Raw genomic sequence first — 22933 nt, forward strand, 5'->3', positions numbered from 1 at the left:
AGTGTCAAAGGGAAAGAATATACACAGCAACAACAAGAGGTAGTCAGGAAAAAAGTATGGACATAATGACTTTAGTATGGAATATTTCCCGAGTCAAGTTGACTGAAAATGAATATAAAGTTTTAGAAAGAGGCATGAGCTTTGTGCCCTCTTGTTCCATGGACATTACTGAAGCGTTACTTGCTATAAGATTTTTTGCACGTAATGTGACTTAGAAATTACAGTTTAGTGATACTATAAGTAATGAAAGTGCCACTTTTAAAAAGAAAAGTTGCTATAATCCCCATTTGCCTTCGACTACAGAAGTTTTTGTAAAAGCTGTAGAGAATGATTTATATGATGGTTATAATAACTTTAATATGTGTTTGCAAGATAATTTAAGTGCAGATGAAAAAATAGCCTTATCCAATTTGAAGAAAAATGTTGATATTATTGTTCGCCCTGCTGATAAAGGGGGTCCAGTAGTAGTCATGGACAGGCAATACTATATAGAATCATTACAACACATGTTAAATTCAAACAGTTATGAATCAATTTGTCAGCAGGACATCTCTACATTGATACAGCGAGTGCATTCCATGCTACAAGACTGCCTTATGTCAGGACTTTTTAGCTCAGACATGTATAAATTCTTTTTGGTATAGTTTCCGGTCATACCTAGCTTTAATGGACTTCATAAGGTCCATAAAGACATGTTCCATCCCAAATTCAGACCCATAGTGGCAGTATCAGGATGGCTTACTGAGCCCATTTCAGTGTTTTTGGATGCAGAATTAAAACAAGTATTACAACATTATAAGTATGTACTTAAAGATACTGCTCAATTTCTGCAGGACACTTATGAATTTGTTGAGACTTGCACCAATAAACAAGGCATTATTTTAGCAACCATGGACGTAGTATCCCTTTTCACTTGCATTCCTAATGACAAGGGTCTTGAAATGGTTAAAAAGGTACTGATGGACTTCTTGCCTCTGACTAAAGTAGATTTAATAATTTTGTTGTTAGAAACAGTACTAGAAAACAATGTTTTTCTGTTTATGGATAAATACTATAGGCAAACGTGGTGTGGCAATGGGCACTAGCTGCGCCAATTCGTATGCAAACTTGGTGATCGTGGCATGGGAGACAGAAGTGATTTTATCCAATCCACAAGTCGTCTTTTTTAGACGTTTTGTGGATGACCTATTCCTTTTTTGGGAAGGGTCTAGCTCTAGTTTGGAATCCTTTGTCCAATATGTCAATGAATTGGATGGGTTTTTAAAATTTACCATGGAGTATTCACTGACCAGTGTAAATTTTTTGGATGTCAATATTTTTAAAACTAAAGATGTTTTTTCTACTCGAATCTATCGTAAACCCTGTTATAGACCTTCATACCTCCATAGAGAGAGTATGCATGCACAGTTTGTATTCGATAACATAATAAAAGGACAAGCATTAAGAACTTCAAGATTATGTTGTGATGAAAACAGGTTGGCAACTGAGTTGACGTTCCTTAAACAAGGCTTAGGAAGGAGGGGCTATAGAACAAATGAGATAAATAGCGTAGATTCTATAGTGCGTACCTTTAGAAGTACAAAAGGTAAGCCTTATTTTTCTAAAAGTGAAACCAGAGATGAGAATAGACCCATAGTGGACCGTAAACTTCCTATAATATTGCCGTACAGTAAGAATATTTCCATAATACAAAAAATAATACAGGACAACTGGAATATACTGCTAACAGATGACAAAATAAAAATGTTAATAGGCAATTGTCCTGTGTATTCTTTCAGTAATAAAAGGACCTTAAAGCAACAACTTTGTTTCCCTAAACTTATAGGCAAAGCCTCCCAAGAAGTTATGAATTATGGTACAACTAAATGTAATCAATGTGCCCAATGTGGCTTCATTGATGAATCCAGGTTTTTCAGGCATCCTGATACAGGAAGACTCTGGGAAGTTCTTTGTAAATCAACATGCATGACCAAAAATGTGGTCTATGTTGCGTACTGTAAATTTTGTTTTCATTTTTATGTTGGAAAGACAAACAGGACTTTAAGGGAACGCATCAGGGATCATATGTATTGTTATTCCAGGGGCGATGGCAGCAGTGCCATAGCTAGGCATATAATACATTATGGTTCTGAACACATTTTCTTGTTTCAAGTTTTGCATGTTCAGGAAGAAAGTATGAGAGGAGGAGACAAGGTAAACCTTACAGAAGTAGCTGAGATGAAGTGGATTCTGCGCTTGGCAGCACATAGAGGTAGAGGGCTGAATGACACAGTCCCTCTAAAACCTGCACTTAAAGCGAGATCCATTAGATAATTATTTTTATATAAGTGGTAGAGTGTTTGTTTTTACTTGCTGCCTTTACTAGTTTTAGGCATTGCAGCATTAGAACTATTTTTGTTATTTTTTGCAATTTAAGATTGTAATAACATTTATGTGTATTTTTACTTTTTATGAAACAGTTTTATGCAGTAATTTTATAGTATTTGTTTTTCATATGCTTATATACTCAATACATAGAGCTTGACTCAATGTGTTAATATGTCTTTAAATTTGGTATAAAAGGTTAGTTTACCCAAGATGCAGTACGTCTGAAGAAGCAGAATTTGTAATCTGTGAAAGCGCTTACGTTTCTTGATTAAATGCTTGTGGTTTTATCAGCAGAAGTGCCTTATTCTTTGGAGAATCTTGAAGTGCTTTATTTTTGGTGAATCTTGAAGTGAACTTAAAAGACTTAAACATACTTTGAGCTGTTTCTGCTTTGCTGGGATTATTTGTTTATATATATATATATATATATATATATATATATATATATATATATAGATAGATATCTATCTATATATATATATATATACAGATATATATATATATATATATATATATATATATATATATAGATATATATATATATATATATATAGATAGATATATATATATATATATATATATATCTATATATAAAAAATATATATATATATATATATATATATATATATATATCTATATATATATATATATATATATATATAAATATATATATACATATATATATATATATAGTTGGTGCTCTCCTGGGAGGTCTTACATTTTTCGCCCCTCTGAGATACTGCTTCAGGAGAGGATGAGAGAAGGGGGAGGTTCTGTGTTGTAATGAGCTGAAATGGCAGAGGCATGTATTTTTATGGAAGAAAAGGATAGGCCCTTTTGAAGCATCTCAGTTAAGTATTGCAGAATCTGAGGAATATTGGGTATTGCTGTGCTTATTCCTTGTGATTGGTTCCAGGCACAGAATCTTTTCCATTTGTCAGCATAAGATTTTCTAGTACTAGGCCTTCCAGCCTCCAAAATGACATCCATCACAGGTTTGCTGAGAGATGCCAAGGGTGAAATTAGTTGATTAACCACGCTGCAAGATTCAAAGTTTGGAGCGGAGTCTGCAGAATTTGGTAGTTCTGCTGAGACAGTAGGTAAGGTGTTTGAGGCAGATGCCACGGAGGAAGGTGTGACACATTGTGCAGGAGTGGGTACCAGTGTTGGCGAGGCTAGCCTGGAGCAATCAGAATCATTTTTGGTTTGTCCAGTTTGACTTTTAATAGAACTTTGGAAAGTAGAGGCAGAGGGGGAAAAGCATAGACTGATAGGTTTTTCCAGCTGAATGATAGAGCATCCACTTTCCAAGCTTTTTTTTGATGAATTCTTGTGCAGAATTTGTCCAGTTGATAGTTCTGGGGTGAGGCAAAAAGATCTATGTCTGGGCTCCCCCATTTGCGTGTCAACATGATGAAAATAAGAAGTTATGTACTCACCATAACGTTCCATCTGAGTAGGTATCTTCATTTGTCTGCAACCTTTGGGATATGGATCCGATCTGGGATCTGAGCCGGCAACTTCTATCACAGCATAGATCCGAGCTCCTAGCTCCTCCCCTTACCCAAAATCCCCTGCCTACCCTGACTGACCTCAGATCAAGTTTGCCCCATAGCACAGCTGATAAAAGTGTCCCAAAGGGAACAGATGCTAATAACCTCAAGAACGATCATTTTGGTCAGGGGGAAGGAGGGGGGGATGGTTGCAGACAAATGAAGATACCTACTCAGATGGAACGTTATGGTGAGTACATAACTTCTTAATCTGAAGTAGGGACTTCATTTGTCAGCAACCTTTGGGACAGAGTCCCCAGCTACCTAAATCTTGGGTGGCCTTCATGGAAGGATATTCCGGAGCACCGCAGAGCCAAAGGACGCCCTACCTCGGGAGACATCTATCTTATAGTGGCTGACAAAGGTGTGAGATGAAGCCCAAGTGGCTGCGGAGCCCTAGCTTGAAAGGCCGCCGATGTGGCAACGGCCCTAGTAGAATGCGCATGGACTCCTTGAGGTGCAGGCCTTCCAGAGCTCTGATATGCTAAGAGAATACAACTCGAGATCCATCGAGAGAGAGAAACTTTAAAAACTGGCTTTCTGAAATTACTTTTGACAAAAGAAATAAACAACTGATCGGATTGCCTATGATCAGTAGTTCTATGAATATAAAAACGTAGTTGTCTGTGTACGTCTAAGGAATGCAGCTTGTACTCTCCTTTGTTTTGAAAGTTGGGGAAAAACACTGGGAGATTGATAGATTGATTAATGTTCGCTTCTGAAGATACTTTAGGTAGGAAGGACGGATTGATCCTGAGGTAAACCCTATCGGGGTGAAAGACCAAATATGGTGGTTTGACACTAAGAGCTTGCAATTCCGATACTCTTTTGGCTGAAGTTATGGCCACCAAAAAGGCCGTCTTCCAAGAGAGAAATTTGAGATCAACCGTGGCCTTGGTTCGAAGGGGACCAGTCAAGGCCTGTAAGACTAGGGATAAATCCCATGGAGGTACCACCTCTTTGACTGGAGGCCTAAGGAGGAAGGTACCCTTGAGGAAGGTCTTACACAGTTTGGAAGTGATAAGAGGGCCAAACTCTTGCTCCACATGATAGTATGAGATTGCTGCAAGTTGTACCTTGACTGTGGAAGAACTAGCCCCCTGGTGAAAGAGAGAGGTTAGAAAATCTAGAACCGATGCTATCAGGGCTGTAAAAGGGTCTAAACGACGGTGTTCTGCCCAAATGGTGAAGCGTTTCCACTTACTCCGATAAACCCTCCTGGTGGAAGGCTTGTGAGCTGCTACAAGAATGGCTTTGACAGGTGATGAGATCCCGGGAGTTCTTATGCGGAGTGAAACTGGAGCAACCAAGCCGTCAGCTTGAGGATGACCAGGTTCGGAGTCGGAAGATCGACAGGGTGAGAAATGAGATCCGGGAGGGGATCCAGAATCCATGGTGGATACACTAGGTAAGACCATAGGTAAGGGAACCACGTCTGACGAGGCCAGAACGGGGCAATGAGGATCATCTTGCTCCCCAACTGCCTGGCTTTCTGCAATAATTTCAACATCAGGGGAAGAGGAGGGTAAGCATAAAGCAGACCGGGAGGCCAAGCATGAACTAGAGAGTCTCGGGACTCCCGGAGGGGGGATCAGAGCGAAGTAATCGTTGCATTTGGTGTTTGAAGGAGAGGCAAAAAGATCACAACAAGGTTGCCCCATCAGGCAAATACTTGCTCTGCAACTCGAGGGTTGAGAGACCATTCGTAAGGAGTCAGGATAGTACGACTGAGCCTGTCCGCTAGAATGTTGGACCGTCCTGGAATGTGCGTTGCTATGAGAAAGCGGTTGGTGGAAATCGCCTATTCCCACACTCTCATGGCCTCGCGGCAAAGGGGGTAAGACCTGGTTCCCCCCTTTTTATTGATGTACCAGACGACCGACATGTCTGTCTGTACTGCAATCGTCCCTACCAGGAGAGAGCTGTGTAGTGCCTGCAATGTTAAAAGCACCGCCCTCATCTCCAGGACGTTGATATGCAAAGAGGTCTCTACGTTGTTCCACATGCCTTGGACTGTCCTGCCTGAAAAATGCCCCCCCCCCACCCCAGGCGAGAAGCGTCCGTGGTCACTGTGTCGACTGGCGGTGGTAGTGAGAAGGGACGTCCCGTGTGGAGATTGGGGGACTGGAGCCACCACACGAGCGACCTTCTGCAAACCTTGCTTAACTAAATGGGATGAGACAGGGGGTTGCGAGACAGGAACCATTGTCCTGGAGGGTCCACTGCAGGACCCTCATGTTCAACTGGGCCAATGGCAGTAGAGGGATTGCAGCCGCCATAGATCCTAAAGCCCTCAGGACCAATTCCACCGAAGGAGTTAGCAGTTGAAGGATGGCCTGCACGTGCAACATCAGGTTCCGAAGCTGATCTGGAGTCAAGAACGCAAGCATCTGTCTGGAATCCAGTCTCGCCCCTATAAAATCCAACACCTGTGTAGGGATCAGAGAGGATTTGGTCATGTTGATGGTTAATCCTAATAGTGGAGCCAGACTGAGGAAATAATACCTGCATGAACAAAGTAGATGCCTTGTTGGGGCCGTAAGGAGCCAGTCGTCCAGGTATGGAAAGACCTGTATTCCCTGGAGTCTCAGGTGGGCTGCTATTATCGCTAGGACTTTGGTGAACACCCTGGGGGCTGAGGTGAGGCCAAAGTGGAGGGCCCTGAATTGAAAGTGACTGGCTCCCAGCCGGAAGCGGAGAAACCTCCTGGAACGCCTGTCCACTAGAATGTGATAGTACGCATCCTTGAGGTCTATGGAGCACATCCAGTCATCCTCCCGCAATAAGGGGAGGACGGATTGCAACGTGACCATTCGGAACTTTTCTTTGGGTACCGCCAGGTTTAGGAGAGAGAGGTCGAGGATGGACCTCAAGTCCCCCGTCTTTTTTGGCACCAGAAAGAACCTGGAGTAAAACCCTGATCCGATTTAATCTAGGGGGACGGGCTGGATGGCTCTTTTTTGCAGAAGCTGCTGAATTTCTGCAGCAACCGCCTCCCTCTGACTGGGTGGTACGTCGGGGAGGCCTCTGATTCTGGGGGTTACGATAAAGGGAATTTGGTAACCTCTGGATAGAATACGAAGCACCCAGCGATCCATTGTTATGGACTCTCACACTGCTAGGTGCCTCGAAAAACGCCCCCCCCCCCCGACTGCCTCCAGAGTGGAGCAGCCGGGTAACCCCCCAGGGGTTCTGCGTGGGCCTCTCAGAGAACAGTTCTCTGGACCCAAAATTCCTGGGACCCCCTCTGCCTCTGAGGCAGCGTCCTCCCTGTCCTCCTCTGCCACAAGAGGACTGGTTGTCCTGAGCAGACTGGGATTGATGCAATTATCGGAATCACATCTTCTTCTGACCCTTTTGGTTCTTGGAAAAGGACCTCTGGGGCGCAGAGAAGCGGACTCTGACGGCAGACAAAGTCTTCCTGTCTTTCTCGCTCTGGACAAGAGTGTCGCGAACGGTTTTGCCGAACAGTGCAGAACCATCAAAAGGGGCATTTGCAAATGAAGCCTTAAAGGGTTCCGAGAAGTCACAGTGATGGAGCCAGGCCTGTCTCCTCATGACAAGCCCGACTCCGCCTGCTCTAGCGGCTCCCTCCGTAGCATGAGACAACAGCCGCATAGAGGTGTTAGAAATAGAGCGGAGGGTGGCCATTCGGGAGGAGTACAGATCATTGTCTCCCTCAGACATGAACACTGGGGGGGGAAGCAGCGTATTCCTTAATTAGATCCCGCTGCATCCGAATAACGTGTGCCATGTAGTTCAAGGCCCTCAGAGAAGGTCGCTGAACTGAAGGCCCGCTTCCCAAGATGATCCGTCGCGCGAGACTCCTTGCTCAGAGGATGAACCGTAGGGCTCTCCTGAGCCAACTCTTTCTTGGTGGCTGCAGCCACCAACATGGCATCCACAGGGGGACCTCTGCTCCAGTGTGATCTCTCTGCAGGGGGGCTCCAAATTTTGTCCGGGCGCTTAGGGATTGGCTCTATAGTGTCCGGTTCCTTCCAAGCCCTAGTGGATATGAGATCAGCCAAGGGGTCAGGTGGAGGGGACACCCAAGTGGTAGATGGTCCTGCCTCAAACGCCTCAAGGAATACGGACTCATCAGAAGAAGCCTTGGGGGCAGACCACCCACCCTGATTTTGAGCATTTCCATTCCGGGAGGTGACCTAGGGGAGCCTTCCCCTTCGTCTAAGTCCATATCTTCGGAGAGACTCTCAGGGGAGTCTATGTGCCTCCTCTTGCACTTTGCCTTTTGAGGAACCTCCTCGGAGGGCTGTCCGAGGAGTCCTCACAGGCTGTATCTTGTTCCACTGGAACTCCTAGAGGCGCTGAGGCAGGCTGCCCCGAGGCCGGATGAGGGGAGCTAGGACCAGATGAGAAGGAGTGCGGGAGGGAGCTGAAGCCAGGACCGGAGGCCTGGAAGCACTCCACAGTGACCTCTCCACCACAGCAAAAGCCGAGGGGGAGCCGCTCTCTGACGGATCCGAGACCCGACTCCCACTCGGATCCGAAGCGGGGATCGGACCCGGCGCCGATAACGTCGGATCCGAGGGATCAGTGTGCTCCAACCGGGATGGAGCCGAAAGCACACCGAATCCCTCGGATCCGAAGCTCGGCCCACGGCTCCGAAGAGGTCGGATCCGGCAAACTCGAGGGAGCAGTCGGAGCAGACGTGCCCAGCACGGTCAGCTCTGACCCACCCCCGGATCCAACGTGGCTCGGCTCAGAGCGCTCCGAACCTGGAATGCGGGTCGGAGAAGGAGCGATAGGGGCGAAAAAAAGGGGTCGAGCTCCCCCCCGGAGGGGGGAAGAGCACTCCCATCTGCATCTGGGCCTGGATGAATCTCCTCATCATCCGGTCCATGTCCGCATCTGACATGCTAGAGGTGGACCTCGAAGAGGCCACAGAGGCAGACCTGGAGTGCCGCCTCGATGACCTTGACGGGGACCGGGTCACCTCCTCCTCGGGTCCCGGGGAGAAACAAGGGGATCGGACCTGAGGAGGAGGAGACCGAGAAGACCTGGACGGAGAAGCCCTCTTGGCGGGCGGGGCCGATGAAGAGTCCTCGGTCCGCCGCTTAAGGTGTTTCTCCCTCCGCTTCTCTTTCCTGGACTCCCTATCCTCCGGAGCCAAAGCGGGAGGTTGAGCCCCGGTCGGAGAAAGGGAGGCAGGAGTGACCGCTACCGGGGGGGGGGGTAGCAGTCACCGAAGTACCGGAGGCCGAAGCAGAGTCTGGGGGTAAAAGGCCCGCCAGAACCAGCTTTGACCTCCGATCCTGAAGTGGCCTGGGGTTGAACGCCGCGCAAATCGCGCAACCCGAAGAGAGGTGTTCAACCCCAAGGCACCTAACGCACAGAGTGTGGCCATCAGCCGGTGAAAGTTTGTGACCACACTCGGTGCATTTCGAAAAAATGGCTTTAGGGGCCTCCGACATAACTAAAGTAAAGCACACTCACTAGGCCCCTACACTCAAGACACACGCACACGCTACGACCAGCGGGGAGGGAGGAAAATTTTAAATTAAAATTTAAGCTAAGTAAGCTAAAAATAAGAATTTTTAGCGTTAAGGGTAAACCTAACACGCACACACAACCACTCAAGCGGAAATAGAAGAAAAAACTTTTTTCTCACAAAATCGCCAAGAGATCTGGAATCTAGCTGTTGCTTGAAGAGCGGCAAACTAGATCTGAGGTCAGTCAGGGTAGGCAGGGGATTATGGGTAAGGGGAGGAGCTAGGAGTTTGGATCTATGCTGTGACAGAAGTTGCCGGTTCGGATCCGAGATCGGATCCGTATCCCAAAGGTTGCTGACAAATGAAGTCCCTACTTCAGATCTTGTGGATCCAGTTTCCATTCGTGTGGGTCCATAAGATTTCTGCTTAGTTCATCTGCCAGAGTATTTAGCTTTCCTGGCAGGAATTGAGCTTGTAGTTGTACTTGATAGGTCAAGGCCGTGTTCCACAATGCCATGGCTAGTCTGCAAAGGGGGTAGGAGTGTGTACCCCCCTGCTTGTTTATGTACCACATAACTGTGGTGTAGTCTGTCTTTATCAGTAGTTGTCCTGGATGAAGGTAGCTCTTGAAGGCTGTCAGTGCATTCTGTACAGCTAGCATCTTTTTCTGATTGATATGTACGTGCATTTGATTTGGGCTCCATTTGCCCTGAATGCACTTCCCTGCCAGATGAGCCCCCCAAGCATAGTCTGATGTGTCTGTAGTCAGGGTTTGGGTGGCAGGGAGTGGAGTGAATGGCTGTCCCTTGTTTTGGTGGCAGGCCTTTGCCCACCATAGGAACTCTAGTTGCAGGCAAGGTATAATAGGAATCATTGTTTCCAGGCTGTGACAGTGTTGACTCCATAAACTTTTTAAGTACCACTGACGTTTCCTCATATGCAGTCTTGCATATGGAATTAGAAGAATGCATGAGGCCATGAACCCCAAGGCTTGCAGAACTTGTATTGCAGATAGCAGGGTTTTTGTGGCCACCTGCTTGAAGTAAGTCACCAATTGAATTTGCTTTTCTGGCATAAGGCAAGTCATTTGGGCAGTTGTATTCAAGCTTGCACCCAGGAATGTAATTTATTGAGAGGGTACCAGTTGTGATTTCTTTTCGTTTAAGGTGTACCCTAGACAAGTTAGAACCCTTTTTACAAATGCCAGAGGCTTTAGAAGAATGTCCTTGTTTTCTGCCTGAATTAGACAACTGTCTAGGTATGGACATATTTGAATATTTCTTTGCCTGCAAAATGCAATTACTGGTGCCAGGCACTTTGTGAAGACCCTGGGTGCAGTAGATAAGCCAAAAGGCAGTGCAGAGAACTTGTAATGCAAGTAGCCTACTTTGAAGCTGAGGTATCTTCTGCAAGATTCCCTGATTGGGATATGCAGGTATGCCTCTTTTAAGTCTAGAGTTACCAACCAGGCATCTTTGCCTAGCATAGGTAGTAGCTGTTGAAGAGTCAGCATCTTGAATTTTGGAATGTCCAGAAATGTGTTTAGAGTGGATAAGTCCAGAATTGGACACCATGATTTGTCTTTTCTGGGTACCAGGAAAAGCCTTGAATAGAAACCTTGTCCCTTTTCTTCTTCTGGTACTGGTTGAATAGCCCCCCATGTTCATGAGGGACAGAACTTGTTTGGGGGCAGATTTGGCCATCTGTTTGGGATCGGCAATGTGTGGAAATGAAAATATAGTATCCCAGGGATACAGATTAAAACCCTTTTGTCCTGGGTAATAAGTTGCCAGTTTCATGCATGAAGTGCCACTTTTTGAAGTGCCACTCCCCCCCCCCCCCAAAGGGGTGGCTAAAAGGTAAGTGCTTGGTGACTGTAGGGGGAAGTCATTGAGACTGTTTACCATAGGGAGGTGCCTTGCTGCTACCAGATTTGGAGGTAGAGGCACCCCATTGTTTTGTCCTATGTCCTAAAAGTCCCTTGTGACTGAAACCTGGAGCCTTTGGAGTGTCTTGATTTGACTTGAGCGGCTCTCGAGGGGACTGGAAAGGACCAGTTTTTAGTAGGCCAGTGCCTACTAAATCTTGGAGGTTGCACTTGTAAGAAATATTTCACAGTGTGCATAGATTTATCTTTATCTTCCATCTTTTTTAACACTTCTTCAGCCTTATTACCAAAGAGACGGTCCTGTTGTAAAGGAGCATCCAACAATTTTGCTTTAACATGGTCATGCAGAGTTTGCTCTTTGAGCCAAGCATGCCTTCTTAGCACAGATCCAGTTACAACAGCCCTGCAAGAGGCCTCCAAGGAATAAAAAACACATTGCAAAGTATGTTTTCCAACTTGTTCAGCTAAATGTAATAAATCCTGCAAATCTTTATTTTCCACACAGTCAGAAATTAACATAATTTTCTATTTAAGTAGTCCCATGATATGCTATTGATATTTTACCATATGAAATTGACAGTTTAAAGCCCTGATTGCCAAGGTTGCAGATGTGTAAACCTTCTTACCCAATCTATCCAACGCCCTGGAACCTCTATCAGAAGGGGTATGATTTTTAGCAGTAGAGGCCTTAATGCCCTTGGGACCCTGAGAAATGGTTTCAAGGTCAGCAACAGGATTTTTGAAAAGGAATTTGTGGGAGTCAGGAACCCTGTAGTATCTGTCTGGCTTACAAGGAGCCAGAGGCAGAGAATCAGGAGTCATACTAGATTCTGAAAAAAACATCAACAATGTCTACAACAGGAGGTATGGCCAAAGGCCTACGCTGAGGAAGAAGAAGGAAATCCCTAAGTCTCTATCGATTCAGAGAAATCCTGACTTTCCCAGTGGAAATGTTCCCTTAAGGTATGTAAAGTTTCCCCAAAAGAAAAATCCTCAGGGGAAGAAGCAGAAGGAATGAAATCTTCTGCATCAAAGTCCTCATAAGTAGGAATAGACAAATCCTGTTCATTAGAAGAGTCAGAAGAAATAGAATCCTGTTCAGAAGATTCATAGTCAATGTCTTGCCTAGGCCTCTTAGAAGGAGAGGGTTGGCTACCCCTGATCACAGTAATTAAATTTTCAGCCATTTTGATCATTTGTTTTTTAGGCATAGGGGCCTGCACATGTGGCCCAGGCGTCGTTTGTTTAGACATAGATTTAGAGTTTGGCCTTAGTTTTGAAGATGGCGTTGGTCTAATATACAAACCTGTAGGCCTGAAAACATCCTCAGAAGCCGGTGCCTGCACAGCGGCTCCGGACCCATCTAAGGTAGAGACATCCGTGGGTTCCAATACTGAAGCATCTCTCGGCATACCGGGCTCCAAATGGGTCTCAGTAGAGGCCTGCGAATCAGAAGCAGCTGATATCAGGGGCTGTGAAAGCACCTCACTGAGTACCTGCAAACCGGCGACTGGCTTAGGAGAAGTGTCGTCGTCGGTTTTGGACCTCGACGGTCTGTCTCTGTCTTTTTCTTTGCATTTTTTAGGTATTCTGGTAGTCGGATTGCTAACTAACAACATTTCTGGATAATTCAATCTTGAGCCAAAATATTTAGAAGCAAAAATATACATACGTTTAATCGTGCGTTGATTAAATTTAGCACAAAACCGACAGCAAGGCACGCTGTGGTCAGGGCCTAGGCAAGGAATACAGTACAAATGAAAATCCTTATGAGGTATTTGCTTCTCACAAGTAATGCAATTATTAACTTTTACTGACATCGGTAAGGAGCAAGAAAAAGTTTCCCCAACGGGGTACTTAGCTTTTACTTGAAGACTTCGGTTTTGAAACTCTGATACGAAAATCTCAGGAGTCGGCCGACTGGCACTTGCGAACTGCTTCTGCTTCGGGCACCGCGAGACAAGAAAGACTGTTGTAATGGCGTCGGCTGCATGTTTTATACCCCTGACGACCTGGCGTCATGGAAGAAGGGACAGCAACCGACGCAGGACCCAAGACTTTGTTAATCAGGCTGACTGAGGGCAACCTGCCAGCAGATTACCCAAATGTAATGACTGCAACAGTGAAACACGAAGAACATCCTGTGTGACATTAAGTTCAAAGTAAGATCACCAATGTGTAAATTTGAAATTGCTGCGAGTTGTACTCTGATGGCTGCTGCAGCTGAACCCTGTTGGAAGAGTTCCACCAAGAATTCCAAGATAGAGCAAATAAGCGCAGAAAAAGGGTCAATATTTCTGTTTTGAGCCCGGAGAGAAAATCTTTTCCATTTGCTAGAATACAGTCTTCTGGTGGAAGCTTTATGAGAGGACATCAAGGTATGTTTAACTGCTGGAGTGAAATTCTGAAGCCTGACTAAATTGGGAAGTGGAGCAGCCAAGCTGTAAAGTTGAGGGTGTGGAGAGAAGGATGAAGTGCACCTGACCTGTGTCAGCAGGTCTGGAACTGGGTCCAAAGTCCAAGGCTTCTCCGGAAGATGAGTCCAAAGGAAGGGGAACCAAACTTGACGAGGCTAGTAAGGAGCAATGAGAATCATCCCGCTTCCCAAGGACTGTGCTTTCTGAATGACTCAGGTTATGAGAGGAAATGGAGGAAAGGCATACAGAAATCCCGAGGGCCAATCATGAGCAAGTGTGTCTCTTGGTGTCTCCCCCGGCAGGGGAATTAGGGGGAAGTAGTTGCTGCACTTGGCATTCATGGGAGTGGTTAAAAGATTGCAGCAAGGCAGACCCCATGTTCGGAAAATCCTTTCCGCTATGTTCTGATTGACAGACCACTCATGAGGTATTAGAATTGCCCTGCTCAGCTTTGTCTGCTATCACGTTGGACTTTCCCGGAATGTGCGTTGCTACTAGAAAGCGCTGGGAAGAAAAGTACAGTTTTGTACCTACCATAAATGTAGATGTTCGAGTGCTAATACAGCTGCAGTCATAACAGATGGGTTCTCCTGCCGTTAGGCGGGTCCTCGGTCGGCTGAATTACAAAGTCTAGGTCCGGCGTCGGTTGTCGTCGCTTCTTCCCTGACATCAGTGCGACAGGGGTATAAAAGAACCAGCCGACGCCATTTTCTTTAGTTTTTCTTGCCCCAGATGTCAGGTGCCCCCAGGAAGAAGGCAATACATAAAATTATGTAATAATGCAATGCAATATAATCAAAGACCAGTATTTGCAAGCAAATACACCATAAAAGAAAACCCCTAGAGGGGAAAGAGGGAGGGAAACCTGGACTGCAGCTGTATTAGCACTCGAACATCTACATTTATGTTAGGTACAAAACTGTACTATGTTCATCGTGCATACAGCTGCACTCATAACAGATGGGTAGAATCCCAAAGCTAAGAAAAGGGTGGTAGGCACTAGGTGGAGCTAGGAGGAGCCAAAATGCCCTGCAAGACTGCAGTGGCAAAGCCTGCTCTAGATGTGGAGTATAATGGTAGGTTGTAGTGCTTGGAGAAGGTATGCACAGAACTCCAAGTGGCTGCTTCTAAAATATCCTTGGTAGGAACTCCTCTGAGGAAGGCTGCAGAGGTGGCTGTGGCCCTGGTAGAATGAGTTCTAATGCCTGTAGGTACAGTTTTGCCATGAAAGGAATAGCAAAAGCGTATGCAGTGGGCTATCCATTTTGAGATTGTCTGTTTGGATATTGACTTTCCTTGAGCTCCTACTGCATAGGCCACAAAAAGCTGTTCCGATTTTCTGAAAGGTTTTGTTCTGTTCAAATAATAACGCAGTTGTATGTGGATGTCCAGGGAATGCAGTAATCTCTCCCCTTTGTTTTGAGGATTAGGATAAAAAGTAGGTAAATGTATGGCCTGATTTAAAGCTACCCTGGATACCACTTTTGGCATAAAGGACGGGTTGGTACGTAATGAAACTCTGTCCTGATGGAAGATGATAAAAGGCTGGACAGCCATAAGAGCCTGTAGTTCTGAAACTCTACGAGCTGAAGTGATAGCCAGAAGGAAAGCTGTTTTCCAGGACAAATATTGTAAATCTGATGAGGCAGCTGGCTTGAAAGGAGGCAAAGTCAGTTTTTCCAGAATGAAATTAAGGTCCCAAGCAGGTATTGGTTGTTTTCTTGGAGGTTTTAAATTCTTAGCCCCTCTGAGGAACTGTCTTAATAGGGGGTGAGAGAATAAAGGTGGATCAGTGTTGTATTCTGCAGAAATGGCTGAGGCATGGATTTTGATGGAGGAGAACGAAAGTCCACTGCTTAGCAGTTCAGCCAAATATTGTAGTATTTGAGGTAAATTCAGTTTTCCAGGGCACTGGCCCTTTTTCTCATTCCAAACACAAAAACGTTTCCATTTTGCAGAGTATGCTTTTCTAGTTGATGGCCTACTGGCCTCCAAAATGACATCCTGCACCTCCTTGGAGAGCAGGGCCTGCTGCGATGCTAAGGAATCTTCCATGCGGCTAGATTGAGTGTTTTCAGCTGACTGTGAAGAGTTTTGAAGCTGTGCCGAGTCAGAAGAAGAGGCATTAGAGGCAGGGTCCATGGTGGGGAATGCGTCAGGCTCCTCAGGAGTGGGTACCAGTGTTGCCTTGGCCAGTCCGGAGCAATGAGGATCATCTTTGGTCTGTCTGTTCTTGTCTTCAATAGGACTTTGGGCAGCAGAGGAAGAGGTGGGAAGGCATAAACTGTCATTGATGTCCAACAGAGAGAGCGTCCACTCTCCAGGCCTTTGGATGGAAGATCCTTGAGCAGAATTTTGTCAATTGATGATTTTTGTGGGAGGCAAAGAGATCTATGTCTGGCCTTCCCCACTCTTGGATTATTTCTGTAAAAACTTTTGGATGCAACTTCCATTCGTGTGGATCTGTCATATTCCTGCTTAGGTTGTCTGCCAGCGTGTTTTCCTTGCCTGGCAAGTACTGTGCTTGTAGTTCCATTTGTAAGTCCATGACCATGTTCCAAAGTGACATGGCCAGTCTGCACAGGGGATAACAATGTGTTCCTCCCTGCTTGTTTATGTACCACATAACTGTGGTGTTGTCTGTTCTTATCAATAGCTGGCCTGGTTGTAGAAGGTCCTTGAAAGCTATAATAGCATTTATCACTGCTAGCATTTCTTTTTGATTGATGTGAAGGTGCTTTTCTTTTTGGGTCCATTTGCCCTGAATGCACCGGTCTGTCATGTGCGCCCCCCAGGCGTAGTCCGAGGCGTCTGTTGTGATGACTTGATTTGCTTGAGGCTTGCTGAATGGAAGACCTGTGTTTGTTTGGCATGCTTGAGCCCACCACAGAAATTCCTTTTGCAGACATGGAATTAGTGGTATTATTGTTTCCAAACTGTGGCTGTGTTGAGACCATATGTTTTTTAGGTACCATTGTAGTTTTCTCATATGCAGCTTTGCACATGGGATTAGTAAGATGCAAGATGCCATGAATCCCAGAGCCTGCAGGATTTTCCTTGCAGTCATCCTGGTGCAATTTGCCAGTGTTTTGAAATATTGAATTAGTTGCCCCTGCTTCTCTGGCGTGAGGTAGGCCATCTGGGTGTTTGTGTCCAAATTGGCACCCAGGAAAATTATCTTCCGAGAGGGTATTAGTCTTGATTTTTCTTTGTTGACTGTGTATCCTAGAGAGTTTAATAATATTATTACATAAGCCAGATGTTTCAGAAGAATGTGCTTGATGTCCGCTTGGATCAGGCAGTCGTCAAATAAGGGTATATTTGTATCCCTTGAAGTCTGCAGTAGGCAATTACTGATGCCAGGCATTTCGTGAATACTCTGGGCGCAGTAGATAAACCAAAGGGCAATGCAGAGAATTGATAATGGGTTGAACCTGCAAGAAATCTGAGGTATCTTCTGCAATTTTGTCTGATTGGGACATGCAGGTATGCCTCCTTGAGGTCCAATGTTACCAGCCAAGACTCCTTGACCAGCATGGGAAGAAGTTGCTGTAGAGTGAGCATCTTGAATTTTGGTACGAGTAGGAATGTGTTTAGGATGGAAAGATCCAAAATAGGTCTCCAATCTTTTCCATTCCTTGGCATCAGAAATAGCCTGGAATAAAAACCTTGACCTTGTTCGTGTGTAGGTACCTCTTGAATAGCTTTCATGTTTATAAGACCTGAAATTTGCTTTTGTGCCTCTGCCCTTTGATTGTGTGGCAGGTTTGGCATGCCTTTCATTTTTGGAAGGGTATGAAAATGGAATTTGTAGCCTCTGTTTATAATGTTCAGGATCCATTTGTCCTTTGTGACAATATGCCAATTTTTTTGAGAATAGTACCAGCTTTCCTCCTAAGGGGGCTGCCATTTGAGACCTGCTTGGCATGAAAAGTCATTGGTTTTGCTTTCTGAAAGATTGCAAGTTGTCCTCACCACCTCTTTGTGTAGAAGCTTGCCATTGTCTGCCTCTGTACGAGTCTTGTGTTTGTCCTCTGCCCCTCGGGCGCCTGTATCTGCCTCTTTGGGGTCTGTCTGTGGCAGGAAAGGACCAGTTTTTGGAAGGCCAATTTCTACTAAAACGTGGGGGTTGAACCTGCAGAAATTCTTTCACAGTTTGCATTGATTTAGCCTTTTCCTCCATTTTCCGTAATACTTCCTCAGCATTTGCCCCAAATAGTACATCCTTTTGAAGAGGGGCGTCTAGTAATTTAGCTTTGACATGATCAGGCAAGGCTTGTTCCTTGAGCCAGGCATGCCTATGTATGACTGAGCCTGTAACAGCAGCTCTACATGAGGCCTCTAGAGCATCAAAACCACATTGTAAGGTATGTTTACCCACTTGTTCTGCACTATGCATCAAATCCTGCAACTCCTTCATGTCTGGTTGTTCAGGTTGTGACATTTTACTTTTCAACTGAGATAGAAACTGTTGGTATTTTAGCATATGAAACTGACAGTTTAAGGCCCTCATGGATAAGGTAGCCGAGGTATATACCTTTTTTCCCGCCTTTCTAAGGATCTGGAATCTCTCTCAGAAGGCAATGGGTTTTTGGCAATGGAGGCCTTAACTCCCTTGGGCCCCTGTGAGATGGTTTCTAGGTCAGCAGCATGACTTTTGTATAGAAATTGGTGTGAGTCAGGAACCCTGTAGTACCTGTCAGGCTAAACTGGAGCTGGAGGAAGAGAGTCCGGGTTAAGGCAGGCCTCCGAGTAAACATCATCTAGGATGTCCAGAACAGGAGGTATAGCCAGAGGCCTGTGCTGGGGTAACAAAAGGAATTCCCTGAGCCTTTTCTTGGAATCTGAATAATCCTGGCCTTCCCAGTGAAAGTGTTCCCTTAAGGTATGCAGAGTTTTACCAAATGAGTAATCCTCGGGGGGGGGGGGGGATACAGAAGGAATCGATTCCTCTGCATCAGAGTCTTCAAAAGGGGAGTAAGACTGTTCCTGATAATCAGAGTGCTCTGAAATAATGGAGCCCTGATCAGAGGAGGGGGAATCTTCCTCCACTCTGGGTCTTTTGTCCGGAGGTGGTTGAGAAACTCTGATTAGAGTAATTAAATCCTCAGCCATTTTAAGCATCTGTTTCTTAGGCATGGGGCCTGGAGATGGGCCCTGTGTAGCTGGTCTCTTAAGGTGCATGGTAGCTTTAGACTTGGTGAAAGCCTTGATGGAGAAAGAAGAGGAAGGTCTAAAGACACCTTGAGTGGAGGTGGACCTATCCACATTTTGTGTTTCAATGCCAAGCGTGGCTTCGGTATCTGTAGTCAGGGTGTGGGCCGAGGAGCCTGCGACCTCGGGTACAGGAGACACTGCCAAAGATGTGTCGCCGGTAATCAGGGGCTGCGTAGGCGCCTCGCTGAGAACCGGACCACGTGTAGTCGGCTTTGGCGTGGTGTCGGTATAGGCCGCGGACCTCGAGTGTCGGTCCTTGTCTTTGCGTTTTTTAGACAAAACCGGAGTCGGAGTATCCGACGACATAGTATAGTTAAATGCTTTCCCAAAATAATGCTGGACGAACTTCGCCCGATGCTTAATAATGCGTTTGTTGAATGTAGCACAAAAGCGACAGACCGAGACGTCGTGGTCTGGGCCTAAACAAGGTATACAGAGGGAATGGAAATACTTATGCGGTATTTGCTACCCACAAGAAATACAATTATTAACTTTGTCTGACATCGGTCTGAGGCAAGAAAAAGTTTCCCCAACGGAGTACTTAGCTTTTAAGAAGACTTCGGTTCCAAATTTTTCGTAATCTCAGGAGTTGGCCGACCGGCACTTGCGAACTGCTTCTGCTTCAGGCACCGCGCGGCAAGAAAGACTGAAGAAAATGGCGTCGGCTGGTTCTTTTATACCCCTGTCGCACTGACGTCAGGGAAGAAGCGACGACAGCAGACGCCGGACCTAGACTTTGGAATTCGGCCGACCGAGGACCTGCCTGACGGCAGGAGAACCCATCTGTTATGACTGCAGCTGTATGCACGATGAACATCTGCCCACTGCCAAACTCTTAGGGCTTCGTGACAAAGGGGGTAAGATCTGGTTTCCCCCTGCTTGTTTATGTACCAAACCACAGACCTATTGTCTGACTGTATGGCAATTGTCCCTAGAGGGAGAGAGTCATGAAGTGCTTGCAACGCAAGAAGCACTGTTCTCATCTCTAGGACATTTATATGCAAGTGAGCCTCGTGTTCTTGCCATACACCTTGGACTGTTCTCCTCGGATAATGCCCCCCCCACCCTATCTGGGAAGCATCCATGGAACAAAGGGTCTCCCTATGGTCACATGGCTGGAGTGTATCCACCGTCTTAAGTTCTTTTTGCATGATTCCATTATCCTGATAAGGTGAGACACAGGAAGCTCTTGAAGTGACCCATTGGGAGAACAAAGGCCATTGAAGGAACCTCATATGTGCATTCTGGCAATGGGAACCAGTGTTATGGTGGAAGTCATTGTCCCTAATAATTTTAGAACTATCTTTGCTTTCACCTTGCTCTTGGGAAGAAGATGAAGTATCTGTTGCCTGAGTGCTGAAACTCTGTCTGTTGGAAGACGTGCTATCAAGGAAGCGGTGTCCAGATCTGCACCTATAAATGTAATATGTTGACAGGGAAACAAGGGAGATTTTTGAAAGTTGACTAATACCCAATAGAGCTCAAATTTCCAAGGTCACATCCCTGGCTTGTTGGAATAGATGCTTGGTGGTGGCAGATAGCAGCCAGTCGTCCAGATAGGGAAACACTCAGAATCCTAGATGCCTCAGGTGAGCCGTGACTACTGCCATGCATTTGGTGAACACTCGAGGGCTATAATGAGACCAAAGGGCAGAGCTCGGAACTGATAATGACTGGCTCCCAGCTGGAAGCTTAAATACCTTCTCGGTGCCCTGTCCATTTTTATGTGGTAGTAAGCATCTTGAAGGTCTATCGAGCACATCCAATTGTCTTTCCCTAAAAAGGAAAGTATAGACTGCAGTGTCACCATTCAGAACTTTGACTTCTTGACAGATTTGTTTAAATTGCTTAGGTCTAATATGGGTCTCCAGTTCCCTGTTCTTTTTGGCACCAAAAAGAATCTTGAGTAAGTTCTGAATCCTGCTTGGTGTGCGGGGACTTCTTGGATGACTCTCTTGTGCAGCAACTTTTGAATTTCTATAGTTGCTTGCTACCTTAGATCGGGTGGAACACCTGGGATTGTTCTGGTCTGTGGGACAGGGTAAGAAAAGGGAATGGAATATCCCCTGGATATTATTCTTAGTACCCACTTGTCTCTTGTGATAGTTTGCCAGGCTTCTGGGTACATAAACAACCCCCGATTGCCTCCAGAGCAGAGCAGTCTGGCCTCCTTTCAGGAGCGCTGATAGGGGCATCCGTGGAAGGAATCATGGTCGCCCTGGTTTTGCGGGCACTCTGCCTCTAGGGTGGCGTCTACCATCATTACCTCCCTCTCTGCCCTGGGGAAGGATTCACCCCATGCATCCTGGAAAACTCTCTAGGATCATCTGAACCACATTTTCCCACTCTTCTGACCTTTAGGATAAGGTCTTGAAGGAACAGAAAAACGTACCCCAATGGCAGAGAGTTTTTCCTTCCTGCTCGCATCGGGTGAGTGTGTCTTTTACTTTGGGTCCAAACAGTGAGGAACCATCCAAAGGGGCATTAGTAAAAGTAGATTTAAAGGGCTCTGCAAAATTGCACAAGCCCATTCAGGAGTGTATTCTAAGGGAAACTCTGGAACCCGTTGCCCTGCTTGCTCCATCAGCTACGTAAGAGATCAGCCTCATGGAGAAGTTGACGATGGATTTTAAGGTGGATATAGCTGGGAGGAGACCTTCTCATTCACCCCCGCAGCCAATGTACCTTGTAGGGTATCTCCTAGTTCTTTCAGGAGATCTCTCTGTAGCCTTGTGAAGTAAGGTAGTTCAGCGATCGAAGTGTAAAGGTCGCTGACGAAAAGACACGCTTCACATATCTGTCCATCGTTCGAGAGTCTTTGTTCAGAGGATGGACAGATGAGGATGCCTCTGAAAGTTCCTTCTTGGTGGCCGCTGCCACCACCACAGAATTTACAGCTACCCCCTTAGTGAGGAAATCCTTTCTGGAATGAGCTGATAAGAATTTCTTTGGCTTCCGAGGGACTGGTTCCATTGTGTCAGGTGACTCCCACGCCTTTCGACTGACCAAGTCCATTAGCTGGTCGAAAGGCGGAGACACCCAGGAGGCTGAAGGTTGAGATCCAAAAGCCTTCAGGTACACGGACTACTCATCAGAAAGGGTGGAGACCTGCCAGCTGCCTCTCTGCTTCAGGATCTCTAGAATATCTGCAAATGAGATATCATCAGAAGATGACCGTGGGGACCCTTCTGACTCCTCGAGGTCAATGTCTGAAGTGACGGAGTCATCTGGAGAGTCTATGTGCTTCCTCTTGCAAGTTCTCTTCAGTGGGGGCTCCTCAGAAGGGTATTCTGGGGAGGCCTCTGAAGAGAGGGGTTCGCCCAATAGGGATCCAGAGACCCTGGATCTCTGCTGTCCTGTGGAATGGGTGGTGCCGAGACAATAGCCGGTGCCTTAGGGGGACGAGTGCTGGTATCCTTATGTGGAGCTGTAGGGGCAGACAGCACACTCATAAGCTCAAAGGCAGATTCCCTCGGCTCCGAGGAAGCCACCGGACCCAACAAGACCGGCCCCAAGGCCGATGGAGACAAGATCACCCAGGCCGAAGCTCCAAGGGGTAGGCTTGGCACTGAAGAAGATCTGAGCCGAGAATCCCCCTCGGGGCTGACCAGGGAACCCCGGCTCCCAGACTCTCCGCACAGCGCCGTGAGTGTTGGAGCAGAAGTCTGCTCCGTGTTCACCAAAGGGGGCCTTGGAATTGACAGATCTGCAGTAAGTGGCACCAAGCACTCCGGCTCCGAAGGTCCAGCTTGGCTCGGAGGAACAACAGTGGGTGCCAATGGCTATAGTAGGCTCCGGGACCAGAAGGGTAGGAGCCGAAAATAATTTGGTTAGCACAGTCGACTTCAAGAGTCTGGGCACCACCTGTTCCACGTCATCGTCAGATAAACTCCTGGAGGATAGGGATGGAGAAAGTACAGTTTTGTACCTACCATAAATGTAGATGTTCGAAGATCCACATTGCTGCAGTCCTTACACTTGGGTAGTCCGCTGTCCTCGGTCGGCCCGAATATCAAAGTATTAGGCTGGCGTCGGTCAAGG

General features: G+C 46.2%; 1 protein-coding gene across 1 annotated transcript in view; it reads right to left on the reverse strand.

Moving 5' to 3' along the window:
- Positions 1–22933, reverse strand: part of ATL3 (atlastin GTPase 3) — a 1114372-nt gene that overhangs the window by 108715 nt on the left and 982724 nt on the right. Inside the window, exon 13 of the mRNA XM_044075127.1 lies at positions 17990–18016. Within this exon, the coding sequence (XP_043931062.1) occupies positions 17990–18016 (27 nt within the window). The remainder of the gene's footprint in view (positions 1–17989; positions 18017–22933) is intronic.

The sequence above is a fragment of the Protopterus annectens genome, chromosome 6.part0 (genome assembly GCF_019279795.1).
Source record: "Protopterus annectens isolate FY-2018-M chromosome 6.part0, PAN1.0, whole genome shotgun sequence".
In the NCBI taxonomy this organism is placed as follows: domain Eukaryota; kingdom Metazoa; phylum Chordata; order Ceratodontiformes; family Protopteridae; genus Protopterus; species Protopterus annectens.